The sequence below is a fragment of the Sebastes fasciatus genome, chromosome 18, assembly GCF_043250625.1.
Source record: "Sebastes fasciatus isolate fSebFas1 chromosome 18, fSebFas1.pri, whole genome shotgun sequence".
NCBI classification, from domain to species: Eukaryota; Metazoa; Chordata; class Actinopteri; order Perciformes; family Sebastidae; genus Sebastes; species Sebastes fasciatus.
In genome coordinates this window covers 12,273,071-12,293,672 of record NC_133812.1, presented here as the reverse complement: position 1 = coordinate 12,293,672, position 20,602 = coordinate 12,273,071, and the positions used below count along the sequence as shown (strand labels likewise).

At 43.4% G+C, this 20,602-nt stretch overlaps 1 protein-coding gene across 6 annotated transcripts in view; it reads left to right on the top strand.

Annotated features, from left to right (window-relative positions):
* The window catches only part of ino80 (INO80 complex ATPase subunit), a 44,392-nt gene that overhangs the window by 6,965 nt on the left and 16,825 nt on the right, over positions 1-20,602 (top strand). For all 6 annotated transcript variants that reach the window (XM_074616405.1, XM_074616407.1, XM_074616402.1 and 3 more), the window contains exons 15-27: positions 357-452; positions 1,293-1,352; positions 1,482-1,624; positions 2,739-2,823; positions 2,928-3,045; positions 3,229-3,314; positions 5,260-5,427; positions 5,787-5,920; positions 6,263-6,330; positions 6,931-7,024; positions 7,184-7,400; positions 11,623-11,763; positions 12,429-12,654. In XM_074616405.1, the coding sequence (XP_074472506.1) occupies positions 357-452; positions 1,293-1,352; positions 1,482-1,624; positions 2,739-2,823; positions 2,928-3,045; positions 3,229-3,314; positions 5,260-5,427; positions 5,787-5,920; positions 6,263-6,330; positions 6,931-7,024; positions 7,184-7,400; positions 11,623-11,763; positions 12,429-12,654 (1,636 nt within the window). The remainder of the gene's footprint in view (positions 1-356; positions 453-1,292; positions 1,353-1,481; positions 1,625-2,738; positions 2,824-2,927; positions 3,046-3,228; positions 3,315-5,259; positions 5,428-5,786; positions 5,921-6,262; positions 6,331-6,930; positions 7,025-7,183; positions 7,401-11,622; positions 11,764-12,428; positions 12,655-20,602) is intronic.

The following is a 20,602-nucleotide window of genomic DNA, read 5'->3' as shown; positions in this document are numbered from 1 at the left end:
CACTTTCAGAAAGCTTTGTGGAATATTCAATTGTCTCCGCTGTTGTTGCTGACTTATGAAAAACATCTAACATCCAGCTTCTTTGTGCACCTGCATCCTTTTAAAGGGTCCCTTGTTTCGGGCCGTCCATTTCATTGAATGACTCACATGACTTATTTCATTGTAGTGAACAGCTGATTAGGATCGTTTTGGTCTCAGAACACCAAAAGGAGAAAAAGTGGAATTTTTGGGTTGAGGTATCGCTGACAGGAACATGCATGCCGTGTTCCTCCAGGGCTTCCTGTTATCACAACATACAAAGACCACCTGTTGTTTGCGGTTGACGATGTATTCTTCTTTTTTTTGTTCCTGCACAGAGAGACAACATCTGGGGTCCGTTCCTGATCATCTCTCCTGCATCCACTCTCAACAACTGGCATCAGGAGTTCACCCGCTTTGTGCCCAAATTCAAGGTGAGAGAATTCCTTGGCGCTGCAGGCCGGAAACACCTGCGAAAAACACAGTCCGCGGGAACCCTGGCATCCTCATTTCTACTGCTCTCTTTAGTCGTTTTCACTCCACTGTGAACGCGGTGCTGCTTTGCTCTCGTTAGAAATTCTGTCAAACATCTGAGAACAACTGTGAAGCGAGGATTAAGGGCTCAAAGCTGCAAGCATGTCTGGAACTATCCATTAGGGGGCAGTATTGTACTACTTTGTACATTGCCTCTGTCAACACATGACTCCGAGGCTTGTTGAGTGGCTGCACTTGTAAAATCTTTTTGCACGTCTTAACCGGCCTCTGACAGGCTGCGTGCATTCTTGAATGTTAAAAAAAACGATTCATCAAACACATCAATATGTCGGCAATGCTTGCGTGCACACTCACGCACACACCATAATATGCATAACTCTTTGCCGTGCTCAGCACTCAACTATGCCCATTTTCTCTGCGAGTTTGAAAGTAAATCAATCCCAGTCTGTTTTGCTAATGAGGTGTGAAAAGACCCTATTACACAATTTGGAGATAAGCTTCCTGAACACTCAAAAGCAAGACTGACTGAAAACAATGGAATGCCAGCATGCGTTGAGTGATGTAATGATGTGTAAATCTTTTCACATCACATTTTTACATCAACAACTCAACGGCTGAAGCTGTGATTCATACGTGATGCTATGCCCTAAAGGTTTCCCCAGGGAACATCACTGTAGCTCTGTTTTCATTCCATTGCTACGAGTAAATGTTAGCGCTTTAGTTTGACGGACTGATTCACTGTTTCCTCTTGTTTTAACTTTACCGATTTGTCCCGTCAGGTGTTGCCATACTGGGGAAATCCTCACGATCGCAAGGTGATTCGGAAATTTTGGAGCCAGGTAAGGAAGAGATGATTATGAACACCGAGTTGTGTATTGTTTGCTCAATAAATGCTCTTCATTTCTTCTTCTTCTTCTAGTCCATAACTCTGTCTCTGTATGCTGTTTGTGTCTACGTTTGAATAATAGAAAACCCTTTACACGGAAAACGCACCGTTCCATGTGGTGATCACGAGCTACCAGCTGGTGGTCCAGGACGTCAAGTACTTTCAGAGGGTCAAGTGGCAGTACATGGTGCTGGATGAGGCCCAGGCGCTGAAAAGCAGCACCAGGTACAGTAAAACATTAACATGGCTGCTTTATCATCATGTAATACTGTATTACCAAACACATCGCAGGGTTCCTGTGTGTTAAAAATATGTAATTATGTTGATACTTTTACAGAGTTTGAGGAGCATACTGGTGTTTCTGCATGTTTCAGCCCACTCATTATGAATGGAATCTAATATACAGTACATTTAGTATACATTTTAAGTTTAAGTTTGTCAGCCTTTTATAGATTGATAGTTGCATTTTTCCTATCCCAGATTCAAGATACTTTTATTGTCATTGAAGGCATGCAACGAAATTACATTTGGTAACTTTGTTAACGAGATATAAAAACATAAAATAGTATAAAAACATGTAATAAAAGATAATAAATACAAAAAATGTATTGCACAGCCACTAGTTTCATCAGATAAACAACACACCATCCACAAGACTTTCCTTTGACACAAAAAACATAGTAATATACTGTATAATATAATGGAGAGATTCAAGTGTCTGCGAGTTGATTTCTATACAGTTCCAACATGAACAGAACCCAGTAGTTCCTTTTAAATAGGTCTGATATGTAATTTGTAATAAATTGGCTTGTTCAGTTTAGAAAACTTGATTATCCTCAGAGAGGCAATTTGTATTACAGCACAACAACGCTGCGTCAGCTGTCCCAGCATCCTTGGTCAAGGCAATTGAAATCATGACACCCCGGGTATATTACACCCCGTCATATAAGGCTTCCGCGTCTTATTTAATTGTGTTAATACCATGGGAATAAAATAATGTTTTGCCCAGTTGGTTCTTATTTTTGGGGTATCTGTACCTGCAGTAAGAAGGTAGTATCTGAAACTCAACTGCTACTGTATTGCCATGATGAACCCATGGTTTTTCCACATAGGGAAAAAAACGCTAGAACATGCAGAGCAGTGATATGGTTCTTAAAACATTTTGAAAATGAACAGAAAGTCTGAAAAACGGTGTAAGAACTTTGGCCAAAATCTATAAAACTAGTCACAAAATGTTTGAAAAAGTTTGAATCTTGAAATTAGAAGCATGTTCTGACGTACAAATGGCGTTCCACATTGTTAGTAATTGGTGTTAAACTGTTTCCCTCTGTGTTTTCAGTGTTCGGTGGAAAATCCTCCTGCAGTTCCAGTGTCGAAACCGTCTGCTGCTCACCGGGACGCCCATCCAGAACACGATGGCCGAGGTGAGCAGCGTGTGATAGTGTGTGTGTGTGTGTGTGTGTGTTCATGTGAGTCGCTGTGAGCGGGACAGATGTGTTGACGACTGTGTGTTATTACTGTCTCCCAGCTGTGGGCCCTGCTGCACTTCATCATGCCCACGTTGTTTGATTCCCATGAAGAGTTTAACGAGTGGTTCTCCAAGGACATCGAGAGCCACGCCGAAAACAAGTCCGCCATCGACGAGAGTGAGTGCAAACTCTGAGAAAATATGTTCCTTCCTTCTCCTGTTTTGCAGCTGCCAACACGTCAGCTCATTTATGCGGATAGTCTGTCATTCGTGTGCCAGCATTGAATTTTTTAATCTCTGCTCAGTGTTGCATGTGATGTGTTCTGGAGCTAAACACGACTGTTTGATGTCTGCGTTTCAGACCAACTTTCCAGACTGCACATGATCCTCAAGCCTTTCATGCTGCGCCGAATCAAGAAGGATGTGGAAAACGAGCTCTCGGACAAGGTAGGGGAGCAAACTGTCTTTCTGTGTTTGCTGAACTGAGCTTCTTCTAGCCAGAGCTGCACATTTAATTGGACACAAATCCAACGTTTTTTCCATGTAGATTCTGGCATATGATTTGACATAATTCTATTATATTTTGTCAATATTTTGTCTCTCCTCTCCTGATTAAACCTGCACCCTTCCGCCATCTGTCTCACCGCAATGACACACAAAGTGTTGTAATAAGCTCATGAGCGATGCTTGTGCTGGCAGATCCTGTTGACAGATGTTGGACACTTGCTGTCACACAACGCACACACACACTCACTCATACGCTGTGGGAGTCTCGATACACAGAGTCAGAGGAATGGCAGAGTTCACCGCTCCCCCACATCTGTCTTTTTCACTTTCCTTTCGCACCCACACAGAGTCCTGCCAGCCCACTTCCTTTTTTTTCTTCTCCACTTGTTGCTTTCTCTCGTCGTTTTGTCAGCACGCTGAAGCCAACGGTAACTGGCGAGGTTCACTCGCGGTTCATGGTTGGGTCTTTACGGTTTGTTGATGTTCAGTTTCGCTGCTTTCATCAAACCGTGACACCAGATAAAAACAGATATTTAGATGTGTGTTTAAAGAATGTGGGTCAAACTGGGCATGAAGTATGCACATATTTTTAGCCTATGTGAAAATACTGTGTGTGTATAATGGAGGCATAACATCATTTATCTCTACTGTAGCCACATGTTATATACGCAGCCAACTTTTACTTTATAAATCAATCTTTTACGAGCCAAGTCCAATTTAGAAGATTTTCATTCACTGTTATCATATTACACATATTCCATACTTACTTCAAGAAAACCAATGAGACGGTTTACAGTGTCATTGGCCCAATAAAAATAGATTTTGATGTTCTAAGCGTTCATTTTTGAAGAAGTGAAACATGAAAATGAGTAGTGACATGAAGGAATCGTGTATTAGTGTGTCATAGTGTGTTAGGAACACTAAAGGCATCATAACACCCACCCGTTTTATTTATTTATAGAGTTGTTCCGATACCGATGCCAGTATCGGAAATGAATCCGATACTGCCCAAAATTCGGTATCGGGTATCGTAGAGTACGCCAGTCTATGCACCGTTCCGATACCATAATTTATTAACACAGAAAATAAATCAACTTGTTCAACTGGAAATCAATTCTTCTTCGCTGGTCCGAAACAGTAGCCTTCACCGTGCTGTCGCCTTGGATGATTCATGGCTGCCACTGGCAACTACTGTTTTAGAGCAGCAATGAAGAACTGATTGCAGGTAGTTTGTCACATGACGATATGCAAACAATAGCAGTGCGGTGCTAATGGAGAGTGTAACAGTAATGGTAGTCAGAGCGAGGAAAATGGAAACAACGATTCCAAATTGGAAAATCCAACAAGCTGTTTAATAATAATAATGATAACAATATCTATTTTATTTATCACGCTGGTATCGGATTGGTACTTGGTTACGGACGATATCGCAAGTTCAGGTATCGGAATCGGTATCGGAACATCTTTATTTATTTATTTATTTATTTATTAATTTTATTTTATTTATATTTCTCCCTTATTTAATTTTTTTTTTATTATATATTATATTATTGTTTATTTTTATTATTTATTTACTTACAGTTATGTCCATATGTTTACTGTTTTAGTAAGCTCAGGCTTGTAACAAAATGATGATGTTATTGTTAATGTGGAAAAAATAATAACATTTTATTATCAAAGAAATCCTACTGCACATACAGGAACTTCTTAATAAGCCTTTTCTCTTTCCATTCTTTTACTCAAAAGACAAGATAGTAGTAATGATGGTGCTTTAGTAGCACAGTCTAATAGCTCCTTCTTTTGGCCTCTCCAGTCAGGTTTGTGTATATCTGTTTATCGTTTTAAGACTGTTAACATACACTCGTTCTACTCTCCCCCTCTACAGATCGAGATCCTGACCTACTGCCAGCTGACGTCTCGGCAGCGGCTGCTCTACCAGGCTCTGAGGAACAAGATCTCCATCGAGGACCTGCTGCAGTCCTCCATGGGCACGGCCCAGCAGTCCCACACCACCACCTCCTCCCTCATGAACCTGGTCATGCAGTTCAGGAAGGTACGAGCTGCGGCCTGTCCTTTTCTGGTTTCCAGTACGAAAATAGAATAAAGTGCAGCAAGATGATTACAGCTTTTAAACAGTTATGGTTATTTTGTCTGACGCAGCAGTCGCGATGACTGATGAGAGTTATTAGTCCTAATGGATCACTTGAAGTATCATATTATCAAAACTCAGATTATTATTGTCTACAGTGGACTTTCAAAGGATGGTCCAAATGTAATAATAGCCCTTTATTTTATGAGTGGAAATAAAATCGGAGGTGTACAATTAAACAATGAGTTGGCAGTCTTGGAACAAGCAGAAGCATGAGTAGTAGTCTGAATACACTGTCTGTGTCTGCTTGTGTGTGTGTGTAGGTGTGTAACCACCCCGACTTGTTTGAGCGCCAGGAGACACGCTCTCCTTTCCACATGTCCCTCAAGCCCTACGTCATGTCTAAGTTCCTCTACCGCCACGGCCTCGTCCACGCACAAAACCAGGCCAGAAACAAGTAAGCTCTTCTGCACAGATGCACTACCTACACGTACACCCTTGATCTCTGCAAATATGCCCGAAAATCCAATGAAAACAAGTCTATTGCAATTATTGCATGAGTTTGTTTTGAATAGGGTTAGGGTTACATTTTAAATAACTGTGTAAAACACAGTCAAATATTGACTTTTTCTACGGGAATCTGTTCTTGTGCACATTTGCTGATTCAGGCTATTATCCCCAATTATAGCTATTAATACTCAGAAATGTTGTGGGTCAGATAATCATCCCAAATTCAGTCTCTTTCGCTTTTTCTCACATTCAGTGGTGTAACTCTGTCCCGTCTCTACTTCCTCCTCAGATTACTTCAAGTGCTGCTGTCTCCGTTCTCTCCAAATCACATCCAGCAGTCTCTTTTCCACAGAAAAGGTGAGCACAGTATTACGCTTTTGAATTCAGACGTACACAAAGCTCTTGTTAGAACCAGGAGTTTCAAACCTCAGTTTCACCCACAGACTGTATATGAGAAGTGGACGAAGTCACCGTGACGTCACCCAACGGTTTGTGTACTGCCGTTTTGACGCCTTGAGTTTGGCATTTTGGCTTTTGCCATCTTGGTTTTTCTGCAACCAGAATTGACTAAATGGGACCATAATTTACTAAATGTACATCATGCTGTTTTGAAGAAGACTTGCAATTGAGACCACAAACTCATGTTATCAAGTGAGAAGTAGGGTCATTTTCTCATAGACTTCTATACAATCAGACTTCTTTTTGCAACCAGAGGAGTCACCCCCTGCTGGCTATTAGAAAGAATGACAGTTTAAGGCACTTCAGCATTGGCTTCACTTCTCAGACCTGGTGGTAGCCCACTAGTTTCACCCCAGTCCCTCCCTTCTCTTCTTCCTCCTTTGATGTTTGTGTCATTCCTTCCTATTCTCCCTGTTTGTTGTTTCCACATTTTTTCCTTCTTTCTTTCTTTGTTCAGTCTCATATTCTTCTCTCTATTTTCTGTTTTAACCCGTCCAGGTGATGACAAAGGAAGCTGTTTCTCCTTCCTGCGCTTCATCGACGTCTCACCGGCTGAGATGTCCAATCTCATGCTGCAAGGCACCTTAGCCAGGTGGGCTTTGCGTTTCCATCTTCTGTTCAATAATTAATAGTGGCCAACATTACACAGCAGATATATGGTGATGGCAGAATTCTTTATAAGTATTTCTATCAAAACTCTTTTTGTAATTTCATTTTTTCCTCTCCTGCCTCCTGTTATTTTCTCTCACAGATGGTTAGCCCTTTTTCTGTCCCTGAAAGCTGCGTATCGGCTCCACCACCAGCGCCTGTTTGGCCTCGAAGAAGAGGGTCAAGAGGAAGCCGGAGCCTCTCAGGGGGAGAGAGGAAGGTTGCAGCCCAGGAGTACGTGTCTGTCTCGCAAGGACCTCATTCTGTGGCTGAACAGACCCACCAATTTCCCCAACACGCACACCAGCCCTGTTGTACAGGTGAGAAACATACAAGACACACTCAGACTAAAAATCTATTTACTCAAGCCCCTGGAGTGGCCATCTGCAGTGCAAGTGGGTGTATGACAGACAGGAGAAACTCCAGCGGCGAGCCATGTGCTGCTGACGATGCTGAAATTTCCCCCCAGAGCATCAGTCAGTGTTTGGCCACACAGCTTGCTCTCTGCCCCAGGCTTCCTCTCCCTCCGCTGGGATCCAGTGTGGAACCCAATCCCTCTGTAGCCCCGTGACCCAGTAACACTGTCCTCCCTCTCTCTATGTGTCTCCAGGGTCTGTTCACACCAGCGTCTATCTGTACTTCTACTGTCACACATGTAGAGGAAAGACACATTTTCAAGATTAAATGATGGAACCCAAGGCTTACTTTTTTTTGACGGCCAATATGGTCATTATTATTACAGAATTCCGGCCATATAGAACAACTACTTGGCATATGTGTTAAATAGCCATATAATAGCCTGCATTTGACATATTGAAAATACTTTAAATGAAGAAACGGTCTAAAAAATAGAATGATAGGCTGGTCGGTCCGATTTCTGCGTTTGTTAAATTCAAAATAGAGTTGTGGGGCTCGTAGGGCTGAAGCCTACCGAATAGTTTGAAGCTTCATTCATCACGTTGACATTAAAATTATTATTTTTAATACTTAACCGAAACATTGTGTGCAATATTCCATCTCCTCATCCTCTCTCTGTCTCTCTCAAACACATTCCCACTCACAGCGAGCGCAGCAGTGCTCTTCGTCTCTCTGTAAGTTTCTCAGTCCAAAGTCCAAAAGTCAAAATTTATTGAAAAAAGACAGATGTAACCATTTCCAAAATTCACAACATTATTATATCTACCAAAATATTCTGCTTCAGTCAGTATTTGTTGGCTTTTAGCCTTTTAAAAACAACATTTTCACTGCAGTCGAAAAACATCATAAAATGTGACGACAGACATTCAAAGCTTCATTCAAAAACCTCAATGGAAGCTTTGATTGTAAAAAAAACAAAAAACATAAATGACATTCAGTACCTAGTGGCTTGGTCTGAGCCACTTTGTTTGTTTCCCATTCACACAGTCAGCTGGCTGTGTACGAACACTGGCTTATTTTATTTCAGTGCACACACAGAACGGACCGTGAGGAGATGTTCGCTGAATTTTTCAAAAAGTGTATTGGATTAGAATCACAGTGGAAGCATATACAGTAAACTTTTGTATAATATAAGTTTATATTTAAAGTGTTTGGGAACATATCTTAAACACAATATATAGGTATAGGTCACACAATATTAGGATATTTAATGTGCTATTAATGAATTTATTTATTTGGCATATTTCCCAAACTACATTTTGGCCTAATTTCATCTGATACTGGCAAAAAAGCTGGCATATGCCAGCTAACGTAAACCCTGATGGAACCTCTTCTGTTTTTTTTTTGTTGCTATTTTAGTCTTGCAGACTTGTTATGGTGGGATAAGTAAACAGTTTGGTTGACCGCTGTTCTTTCAGCACCTCAGAAGCTATACTCCTTACAGGAAAGCTGGTTCTGAGGACATATGGCGCTGTATGACTTGGAATGATTGGCACATTGTTTTTGTTCCATCAAACTATTCTGGTAGCTCAGCCGTCCAGTCTGTAGCGTTTGTCAGTTTCGTATCTCAGAGGATAAAAGCAGCACACCACAGTTCTTTTCAACTGCGCTCAAATGCTTTCATATGTGTTGGATTCAACAGCGGAGAACCACAGGGTTACATCGAGACAGCCCATATTTCCTCAATTTTTTGTATTATTTGGCAATAGGGAAACCTAATTGTTGGTGGTGAAGAGACAGCACAAAGCATAGGTGCCAGTTCAAATACACAGACCGCCTCGAAAGAATGTGAACAGCTGCAGCCTGGCAGATCCTCCACAAGGTCACTGTGTTTTCTTCTCGGCTAAAAAAAGCATTAAAAACACATCCCATCAAATCTTTCACCGAGTGGACAGTTACCCATTGGCAGATATGTATCACATTACCGTCCTCCACCAATTCCAACTTAATTTGTTGGGTGGAAAACGCTGTCGGGGTAATTCCATCCTCCTCTTCCTCTGTTGGCCTCATCGCCTCGTCGAGTCAGGCAGATGCCTAGCGTCTTAGGTTCCCCCCCGGAGCGGCTTAAGGAATGAAAGAGCAGGAAAAATATAAGAAGCGAGTTCAAGAGAGAAAACTTCCAAACACCTGGAGAGCTAATACTGTGCGACCACGCTGACCCCCAGACTCCCACTTAAGCTTCTAGAAATTACACACTCCCACAGTTTACGTCTTTCAACTCCTCATTTTTCTTTTGAAGCTGTGTGTTGCTGGCAGTGGCACACACACTACCTCTTCTCTCCGCTTGGCTCATCTCTCTCTCTGGCTGTGTACCTGACAGTGTGGTCAGCATTGCTTTCAGCTTTCCTGCTGCGTCCTGTTGAGAAATTGAGAGAACCGGGCATCTCTGAAATACCTCCTTAACATGTTTTACTCATAGAGCTTTTTGGGGCTTTAAATGGGCTCTCTGTATCAACTCAACTTTATTTATATAGCACCTTCTATACAAACATGCAAGATTAAAACAACACAGACAAAACAATAAAAAACAACAAAAAAGTAGACAACAATAGATTTTGCAAGACTGAAAATTACAACAATAAAATGTTGAAATAAAATAAACACCAGGGATAAAATGATTCAAACTTAAAAAGTAAAGCTACGACATAACTCAGAAATTAAAAGCCAGATTAAAAAATAATAATTTCCTTTTAAAAAATACAGAGAGAGCTCGTCATTCCAATATCCAGAGGCAGTGAGTTCCACAGTTTAGGGGCATAAAAACAGAACACACTCTCACCGTGTACTTTTATGGGACACGTAAGGAACATTTAAAAGAAAAGCAGTGATCTGCCCGGAACATAATATGAAAGGAAATCTCTGATGTATGGAGGCGCAAGGTAATTTAAAGCCTTATAAACAAGTAAAAGAACTTTAAAATCGTATCAGTCTCTTCCTCTGTCCATCCCGATATGAAGGGCATCTTTCAAAACCTTTTTTTTTACATTTAGAATATATACCGTCTTGCCATCTATCCATCGTGGATGTTAAAACTACAGTATATGACTGCACTCTGTGTGCCTCTTGAGCTCCAACACCGTAGATCACTCAAACCTTACGCTGCATTGGTACCGCTTTTGCACTGGCAACATAGTTTTTAAATTTGATGTCTCATCTGATACCGAAACACAATCTGATCAGTTAACATTTATGAACAATTTACTCATGAAAACTTGCATTGAAGGACCAATATGTTCTATATTTAGATGGAGGAAACACTGATCTTTAAAAATCTAAATGTATTTTTCTCTCACAGAGAGCTGTAGCATTTGTCCTACGTGTCCAAAGTGGTAAAAAACAAATAAATACAAACAACCTATTTTGGCCACACATTAGCTTCAGAAACCAGCATCTGCTCTAGTGTATTGCTGTTGTCAAGAAGTGTGTTTTGGCCTATATGAAGTCCCATGAAGCAGAGAGATGAGTATGGTGGAGATGACCTGAGTCTGGCTGGAAAGGATGTCATTATATAAACTCTGCCATTAGGTGGCACTGTGGATCCACCATTTTTGTCTGTGTCACACAGGAACATACGCATAACCCTTATATATATTCCTTTAACACCTACCACTGCATTATATTTGAATTATTCATCATTATCCTTGCTTTAATCAAAATGTATGTATAATGCATGCCTTGCGCAAAAGATTACATGATAAGGCGTGCTGTTTAACCTCGTGACATACGCAATTAAAATCATATAAGCTGCATAATCATAGATTTTACATAACATTTTAAGCTGACATTTTATGTAGCATTTCAGGCATGTAGCCAATGAAACTTAAAAAAATAAAAACATGAGCGCTGCACTCAGTGAACTCTGTAGCTTTCAGTTTGTTTACCTCTGTTTCTTTCTTTTGCTGCTTATTTTTTTTATATTTCCTATAATTTGAAGATAATGTTTTCTGTAATTGCCCACTTTGCCACGAATCAAAGCACACAAATCAGTCCTGCGGGAGGCGTAAAATCAATTGTGATGTTTTTGAAATGACGAGCAATCTACCGCTGAGATGTAATCACTGTGTTTGTGAAGTTTTGGGCTTAATAAATCAGTGTAGTAATATTTTGTGTGTGTGTGTGTTTCAGAACTTGGTGTTCACAGCCTTAAGACCCGGCATGATGGGACACACGGACGTGACGATCCACAGTCGAAACTCTTCCACCTCCACGCTACGGCCCTGCCAGCTCACACTGCCACCCAAGTTCCTGCTAGCTGCCGCGCCCAGGGTATGTATGTATGTGTGTGTGTTTGTGGGAAGCAGCAAGTGTCCTGATAAAGGCACTCTTGCAAGTCCTCTGTGTGTTTGTGTGTGTCCGTGTGTGTTTGTGTGTGCTGACCCGTGCAAGACAGACAAGCGTTTGGGTGGTCGTGGAAAGGGAAGAGGGAAGCGCTGTGCACATTGCCTTTGTAGGCTTTCAACAATGAGCAACTCTTATCTGTGAGATGTGTGTGTGTGTGTGTGTGACTGTGTGTGACTGTGTGTGGTTGGGGTGTGGGGGTGACCGCTGTGGCTTCCAGCTGCATTTAAAACAAACAGAGCCTCTAAAAACAGAGGCTTCTTACTCAGGTTGTTCACCAGTGGTTAAGCTTCCTCTCGCCCCCCCCCCCTCCTATACACACACAAACAAACACACACACACACACATACACAGAACCTGCTGATTCAGTGAAATCTCTATCTCTAGTGTAAAAGTAAAAATTCGAAAAATAACCACATGCAGACAAAAGCAAATGTTTTCAATAACTAAAATGTAATGCTTAGCAAAAGTAATAACATGCTTAGTAACACATTATCCTAGAATCTTCCTTCTCTTCCACCACACACACACATAATATTTTCTTTTGTTTCAAATGTGGAAAAAAACCCTCATCTTTCCTTTCGGTTTCCTAGGTGACAGCAGTTCCCATGGAGCGTTATTGCGACGACCGCAGTGCAGAGTACGAGTGGCGGGTGACACGCAGCGGAGGGGGCACGGTCTTCAAACAGTGCTTCCTCTACGGCTCCCCCGAACTCGCCTCAGACTGGCGCACGAGGGCCAATGCCTTCCACCCACAATGCCCCGGGGGTGTGATGGCCCTCTACCCGCGACATGGATGGTCCTACATCCGGATACCTGGTAAGGACTTTGTGTTTTTGAGTGTTATGTTGTTGCTATACTTTGAAGTTTGAGTTTCAGTTCCTGCCGTGACCTCATTATCAGACAGATGTGCAGCTCTGCTGTAGCTCACACTGGCTAACTTTATGTGATGTGGCTGAAGGGTAAAACATAAATGAGTGTCTGCAGTATCTAAGTCCATTTTTCAGGTTGTAGCGGGCTCAGTTTTAAAGCTAGAGTGAAGGTACTGGTATCATATGAAACTTGAAAACCTAAGGAATCCATTGGAACCATTTCATAACAGCATGTCATGAAGGAGGGTAAATAACGCTCCAAACTTACGCTTTTAAAGGGGTCCCTTAACCTCTGACCTCCAGATATGTGAATGAAAATGGGTTCTATGGGTACCCACGAGTCTCCCCTTTACAGACATGCCCACTTTATGATAATCACATGCAGTTTGGAGCAAGTCATAGTCAAGTCAGCACACTGACACACTGACAGCTGTTGTTGCCTGTTGGGCTGCAGTTTGCCGTGTTATGATTTGAGCATATTTGTTTATGCTAAATGCAGTACCCTTTTGTTTTTGGACAATATTTGTCATTGTTTTGTGTTGTTAATTGATTTCCAATGATAAATATATACACACATTTGCACAAAGCAAGCATATTTGCCCACTTCCATCTTGATAAGAGTATTAAATACTCCCCTCTTAATCACGATTAACTATGGACAATCATGCAATTAATCGTGATGAAATATTTTAATTGATTGACAGCCCTAAAAAAAAGTCAAAATCCTCTGATTCCATCGTATTAACTGTGAATATTTTCTGGTTTATTTACTCCTCTATGACAGTAAACTGAATATCTTTGAGTTGTGGGCAAAACAAGACATTTGAAGACGTCATCTTGGGCTTTGGGAAACACATTTTTCCCTATTTACTGACATTTTATAGACCAAACAACTAACCGATTAATTGAGAAAAGCAATCAACAGATTAATCAACAGTAAAAATAATCATTAGTTGCAGCCCTAGACAGTTTTATCAAATGGTGGATATCCAGTTTTTGACTGAAGGGTGCAATAGTGGCCCCGTGGGAGAATCAACAGAGGCCAGCCCAGGGTCAGCAGGGCAGAGCCCGGGCACGTCACCCTCCTCCGTCTCTGCCTGTCAGTCCGCCAGGCAGCCAATCCCTCACAATCTAATGGAACTGCTTCTGCAGCAGAAGTTCACTCGCATTAACGAATACCAGCGATTTCCGTTAAGGTGTGAATACGGGACCGTGTGTGTGTGTGTGTGTGTGTGTGTGTGTGTGTGTGTGTGTACGTGTGCTTTACAAGCGCCTTTTATCGGAAGAGCTCGGGCTTGTCGAGTTAAGGGTCAGCCGGAGCAGAGTGGGAGCTGATTCGCTGCCAGGGTTCAGATGACTGATGGATGTCCAGGGGTGAGAGAGGCCGTTACAGTTTTACAGACAACACTTCCCTTCTCACTGACCCGCTCGGCCCCCTTCTACGTCTGATAAACTCTCTCTGTCGGTAATTATTATGATGACTGCTCTCTTTTTTGTTTTGTGTGGCAACAGAAGTTCCTGGCACCGAAAAATGGACGTGTGTGTCCTTTTTCATACGTGTTTGATAAACCTGCGATGCGCTCATTTTGTGGGTTTAAGGCACAAAATGAACATCCCTAAACATGCCACAGGTTGCAATATTGTAATGCTTATTTTTCTTTTTTCTTTTACCCATCTGTGTATACATGTGCTTGTGAGAGTGTTTGTGTGTAAAAGTGAGAAACAAAACAAGTATTTGTGTGTCTGTGTGAGAACCGTCTGAAAGCTCTTGTGAAGTTATACGGAGGCAGACAAAGCGAGGAAGTTTAGCTACTGGTCATTGTTCAAGTGCTTAGTTAGGTAACACTAATAGATGGTCCGTCTGTGTTTGTGTGTGTGAGCGAGTGTGTATATGTGTGTGTCTGTGTACCATCAGGTCCAGTCAGGGAACTGTGCGGCGCTCACACGGGGGGCCCTGAGGTGTCCCTCACCTCTCCCAACACACTCTCCCACGCTCGCTTTCTTCTCACACACAGCCCGAGGACAAGCCTCACCTCCGTCTCTCCCGCTAACAGACTGATCTGAAATCAGCATCTTGGCCGCTGGCCTCTCGGTCCGTCTGGTCTCCCACTCCTTTCTCAGCCTCGGTAGGAAGGAAGTGACCCAACACTCCGGCACCCGTCCCTCCGCTGAACACATTGTTGCCACATCAAGGCCCAGATATGTACAGTAGCCCAGCTGAAGTTTCCCACCCTCCCTCTCCTCTGCGCTCCCAGCCCCACACCTTGTTAGAACAAATGGCAGAGCTGAATGACTGTTTGTTTTGAGCGCCATGGCGTGAGTACGGCTGCCCCGCTGGTATCGACGGAGGAATCTAATCAGAGGAATTATTAAGAATCGGGCCGTTAGAGGAGGAATGAACAATCGAGGCCGTAATGTCTTGGACCTCAGATTTGTTTGTTTTTGATGTCATTGATGATGGCAGGGAAAGATGTTTTACATTCAAACAAGAATGTACTCTATGCTGATGATGTAATGTGATACTGCTGCACCTGATCACAGAGAAAGCAAGATGCATGCAGGGTAGCATCAGCCATGAATCGAAACCCATGCAGTCATCTAGTCTGAGCCACCAACAGAAGAGGTTTTGACTATAATCAGAGTGACATTCCTTGTTGTTTGTTCACTAAATCGCTGCAGTTCTGCGGTCGCCTCCACAAACTTTCACATATAGACAAATTTCATGCCGAGAAATGTCATGCGTCAGGTTTAAAAAAAATCAAAGGAAATAGTTTTGCGTGCTGCGGGATTATTTGCGGAACATTCCAGTGTGACACAGAAATAACCCTCCTCGTTGTCTGCCTGTGTGGCCCCTTAGCGTCGCTTCCAGTAATTAGAAGGAGCCGCTCCACAAAATGACGGCCTTTCTCGCTATAGCGCCGACTCTTGACTCGCTTCGGTGCGAGCTGGGAATTGACTGAAGGGTAAAGGACTTTGTTTGTGTGCGTCTTGTTGTGCAACTTGTGTTTAATGACCGTATTTGAACGCAAATTGTCTGTGTTTGTATCAATCAGACTATGAGAGAGACAGAGAGAGAGAGAGAGAGGCCAGTCAGGTCTGGCCCAGCAGCCCACATCAGGCTGTGGGAAATGCAGTTCTGCCTTCCTGTCCCTTCAAAGAAACTCTGCTCTCCAGCAAAATGGCAGGAAGCTTCCCCGGCCCTCTGATAGACAGGCACAAAACAACACAGACAGACGGCCAGCCCTCGCCACATCACCGTCTGACTCTGCCCCCTCTCAGTGCTGCGTTAAACTGGCACCGGTAACCGTCTGCGGAATTTTTTCTGGCAGCAGAGGAGAAAAAAAAACATAAAGGGATGGAGATGTTTTGATTTCCTTGTCCCAATTCATAGCCATTAATGTGTCCACAAGATGGAAAAGCGTGTTCACTAAGAAATTCCAAAGTAGACTGAAGGGGGAGACATTAGCCACATTATACCTCGATGATGATGATGATGATGATGATGATATCTTTGAACATGGAAGCCAAGTAGTATCTAGCTCACCCTGTCCCTCAGCCAGCTATCTTTCATCTGTGGTGTGTGTCGAGTCGGTGCCGGCCAAGGGTAACTAGGAGTAATCTGTCTTAATGACAGAGTTCACAGTGGGCTGCTGTGGTGTGGTGAGATTCCCCCGCGAAAACTCCCGAGTCTTCATCAGACTGTCTGTCTCTTCCCCTGACTCCCAGAGAACCAAGAGAAGTGCTCCTCTTGCATGTTTGAGGGGAGACAATGATGTATATATGTATAGATACACACATAAACGCAGTCCATCACTCATTTTCTGTCACAAAGTGGTCCCGCAGATGCATTTTTGGGCTTATATTTGTCATTTGGCTCTTCTCCAGATACTTTTTTGTAGATGATGACCCATTTTTTGGGGGGGTAGCATCTGTAAAGCTTCACCGAGCCCTAACAAGATGCTAATATCTCCAGGTTTTCTGTCAGCCGCTTCGCTCCCAGCTTCCAAAAACCTCCCGCTGGCATCTGGCTCTTAGCGACACTACTGCGAGAAAATTAAGTTTAAGTCCGACTTTTGTCAATACACGCAGAAGCAGCAAAGTAGTGTCGGGGCTAATATTTCCATCATCGCCGGTGCTGAACAAGTGTTGCCCATTGACTTATTGATTGCACAGTGTAATGTATCATTATACAGTGAGAAGGGGTTGGTTCGATCGTGGCCCCCCATCTGTCTCTCTTTCTCACATAACCGTCCATCTATCTTCTTTCATCAGCTCATCTTGACTTTTTTTTTTTTTTTTTCATTCTGCAATCTCGCTGCTGTTCCGTCTCCTCCTTTTGCATCTGGTCCCTCCTTTGGTTAGGGCGGCTCCACTTTTTGGCTGCTTTGGCAGCAGCCAGCAGCAGAGGGGACAGGACAGGACAGAAGATTGTAGTGGCGTATTAATGAAATTAGCGCCGTAGTTGGTTTGGGAGTATCAGGCGCCAGGCACCAGGGCTGGGCCGGGGTTAATTAGCTGGCAGCAGGCCTCTAATTGGGTCAGGACCGTGTCAGGCCCCTGGCTCTGGCCCTACAGGGATTGGATTACACTGTCGGGGGACAGACAGTAGGGGGAGGGAGAGAGGGTGTACAGGGAGGGGGGGAGAGTTTTGTAGTAGCGGAGGAGGGAAGGATGGAGAGGGGAGCTGGAGGGTGCAGAGAGAGGAGGGACAGGGGAGTGTGTAGCTTAATCTGCCAGCAGGAGGTACGGAGAGGAGGAGACGGGGAGAGGGCTGAATACCGCTGTTAGACTGGATTGGATTTAGGCGGGTGGGTGTGTGTGGTGGGGGTGCTATGAAAGGGGGGGCAGGGCAGGTGGTGAAGCTTGATATGTGTATCCATAGCAACAGCAGAGTGGTGTGACACCACATGGGATTTGCTTGTGTTTTTGGGGTGTGGTCTTTTTAACGCAGTCCTTGTTCTCGTCAGTCCACAATTAGAAAGTTGTTTTGTGTCCCATTTCGGTGCATTTTAATCCCAATTTAAATTTTGACACTCAGAAATCGATCCCGAATGTCCTGCTGTTTGGTTTTTGTGTGAGGGTGATCCGGGGCTCCTTTTGTTTTGCCATCGGCTGCATCGACCTCACGTCGCCTTTGTCTTGGCCAAAAAGTTGCACTTGAACACACTACAAAGACAACAGCCGACGGCCAACTACCACGTACGTTCTGCGCCTGCGTGAGATGAAATAACTCTCCTTACCAGCAGGTCGCAGTAGTCTGTATTCGTCATTCAAAACCGGAAGACCAAGGACTGTTGTTATGATACGTTCATGAAACAAAGCGACATTTGCCCGACCATTTCACACCACTCTCATAGCGGAGGTTAATAGCTTATATAATAAAAGATCAATACTTGACGACGTCCGTGTATCGATACACTATTGCCACGCAAAATATCGCGATACTATGCTGTATCGATTTTTCCCCGCACCCCCATATATGATATGACCATGTAAACTAATTTTGACTGAATTTCAACTGAATGAATCTCAAAGGCCAATCCATTTAAAGCGCCATGCGAGTTAGTCGTATAGACGTATCCATTTTAATCCCTCTTAAGCTCTCCATAAGTCATGCTACATACATGGTTACTACATCCTCACGTTTATGACCAGTGGTCATGCATTTCACTGCAGCCACATGTAGCTTATAATGTAAGCCATAAGTGTTATGTTGGAATGAGACGGCCCACCAAAAGCCCTCCCGAAATCCCAATTATTCATTTTCTTGGCTCCGCTTTACAGGGTATGGCAGCGATATTTAGAAATAGGGATTTTCTGTATGCTGCTCTAAATGTTTTGAACTCGGCCACCTCTCTCTCTCTGTAAGCCACATCGCCGGGCTTTAGGGAGTTTGCATAGTTGCAGGGGTCAGACGGCCTCGTCGTTTTCTGTCAGACATATGTTTCCCTGCTTCCCTTTTGATAATGTAACATCTTTTTTTTGTTCTAATCATTTCTCTGCAGACTGAATGCCACTGAGTTTCAAATATGTTAGTGATCACAGGCTCAGCTAAAGATCAAAATGTAGGAGATATCATCAGTGTGGTCAAATATCAGAAGGTGGCTTTCTTAAGGAGCAGAGCAGCTCTCCTATTAATGGTCTCCTTCATAATCCTGCCATAAACAAAAGGATTAGCCCGACTGACATGGTCTCTTCGTACAGAAATAATAGCATCCAACTGCTTAACATGGGATTTTCAGATTTACAGTTTATGCCCTTCAAGAATCAGATTAAATACATACAACATCCAGTCCTGTTTGACCACAAAAATCCTCAGATGGGGGGCTTTAACCCATCTTCAAACACGACAGCGGAGTCTGGAGGCTTAAATATAATCTGCTAAACAGAAACAGATTGGTGGCAGGGGGTTGAGCAATTTTGCCTTTTATATGAGCATTTTGCGTCTTTGCCAAGCGGTGGTTTTGCATCTGGGTGGTTGGTATAGCGTGGCCCGCCGCGCTGGTTTGGTCAGTGCCCTTGACTGAGCAGCAACCCTGGTTAGACTGGTGAGGAGGGCCCCCACGTCTGATCTCGACCACAACACCACCGCTGCCGCCACCGTGCTAATACCGCCTCGCTGTAGCCGGAGCCACCGCAGACCCCCTTCACTCTCCGTCTGGACCTTTTTTCTTTTCCGCACGTCTCACGCTCTCGCTTCCTTTTACTTTTCAATTCATCCACTTTTCTTCGACGCCAAGGCCAATTATAGGCCTTTGGTGGGAGGATACAGTGTTTGTGTATCTCGGGGGAGTGCGGTGCGCTGGTCTTTTGGTACATACCGATTTGAGCCACAGCAATGTGTAACAACTGCCTACCTTATAGTGAATCTATAGTTAAGTTGGGTGGGCTTCAGTTAGTTTATTGTCTCCTGCTATTAGTGTATTATGAGTATCTTTTCTTATCCCGTGTCCATTTTCCCTTCTTTTTCTCCGTCTCTTCTATCTTTTACTCCCATTACATCTCAGTTATTTGTATTCACTCACTGAGAATAAGAAGGAATGACAACAATAGTGAAAAGCCTGTACGCTTTGCCCACAATACACCAGCTGTGTGGAGGAAAAACCCAACCATATAACTTTGATTCAGAACTCAACACTTAGGAGCTTTAGGACTGTGTGACCAGGGTCGAATGTATTTCACATGCTGACACCACACTCCACTATGACCTGTAGGTGAGCGCTCCAATACCTCCCCAGAGTGTTTCCCCTGTTCATCTGTTCTATTAGTTCCTCTTTAACACCTCTACAGGGCCTGACCTTTTTTTTGGGGGGGCTATACTAAAGGGTCACAGGTCAGGGTTCAGCCTGAGTACACATTAGCATAGAATGCTTCTGGTTCAAAAACGGAGAAAGATCCAGTTTGTTGCATACTTTAGCGCGTGTGATTGTCTTTAAGCAATGACTTCATATCCGGGTTTTACACATATTGTGGCAGGAAGTTGCTGTATGCATGTATTAAAGCCTCAGTTTAAATTTTCCGAGCATGTGTTTTGGATTAATGGAACGTGATTTTAACGCGTTTGGTTACATTACATTGACAAAGCAAGGAAATAGGACTGGGAAATATTTATAAGCCCGTGTTTTTCACTGTACAAAAGGGCTTGGGAACAAGTGTCCCAACTCGAATGCGAGTACGGTCCAAGCCTGACTCTCCCACAGGGACTCTCTTGTAACCCTGGCCCGACCCCATGTCACCCGACCCTGGACCTGGCCTCAGGTTCTCCCCGCTCAGGGTCACGACCCCTTGGTCAAACACCATAGTGTGCCTGTCGCCGGGTCGATGGTGGCCCCGGCCCTTTTTCTCATTGTGCCATTGTGCCAGATGACGTTAATTCCTCATCAGCTGGACGTGGA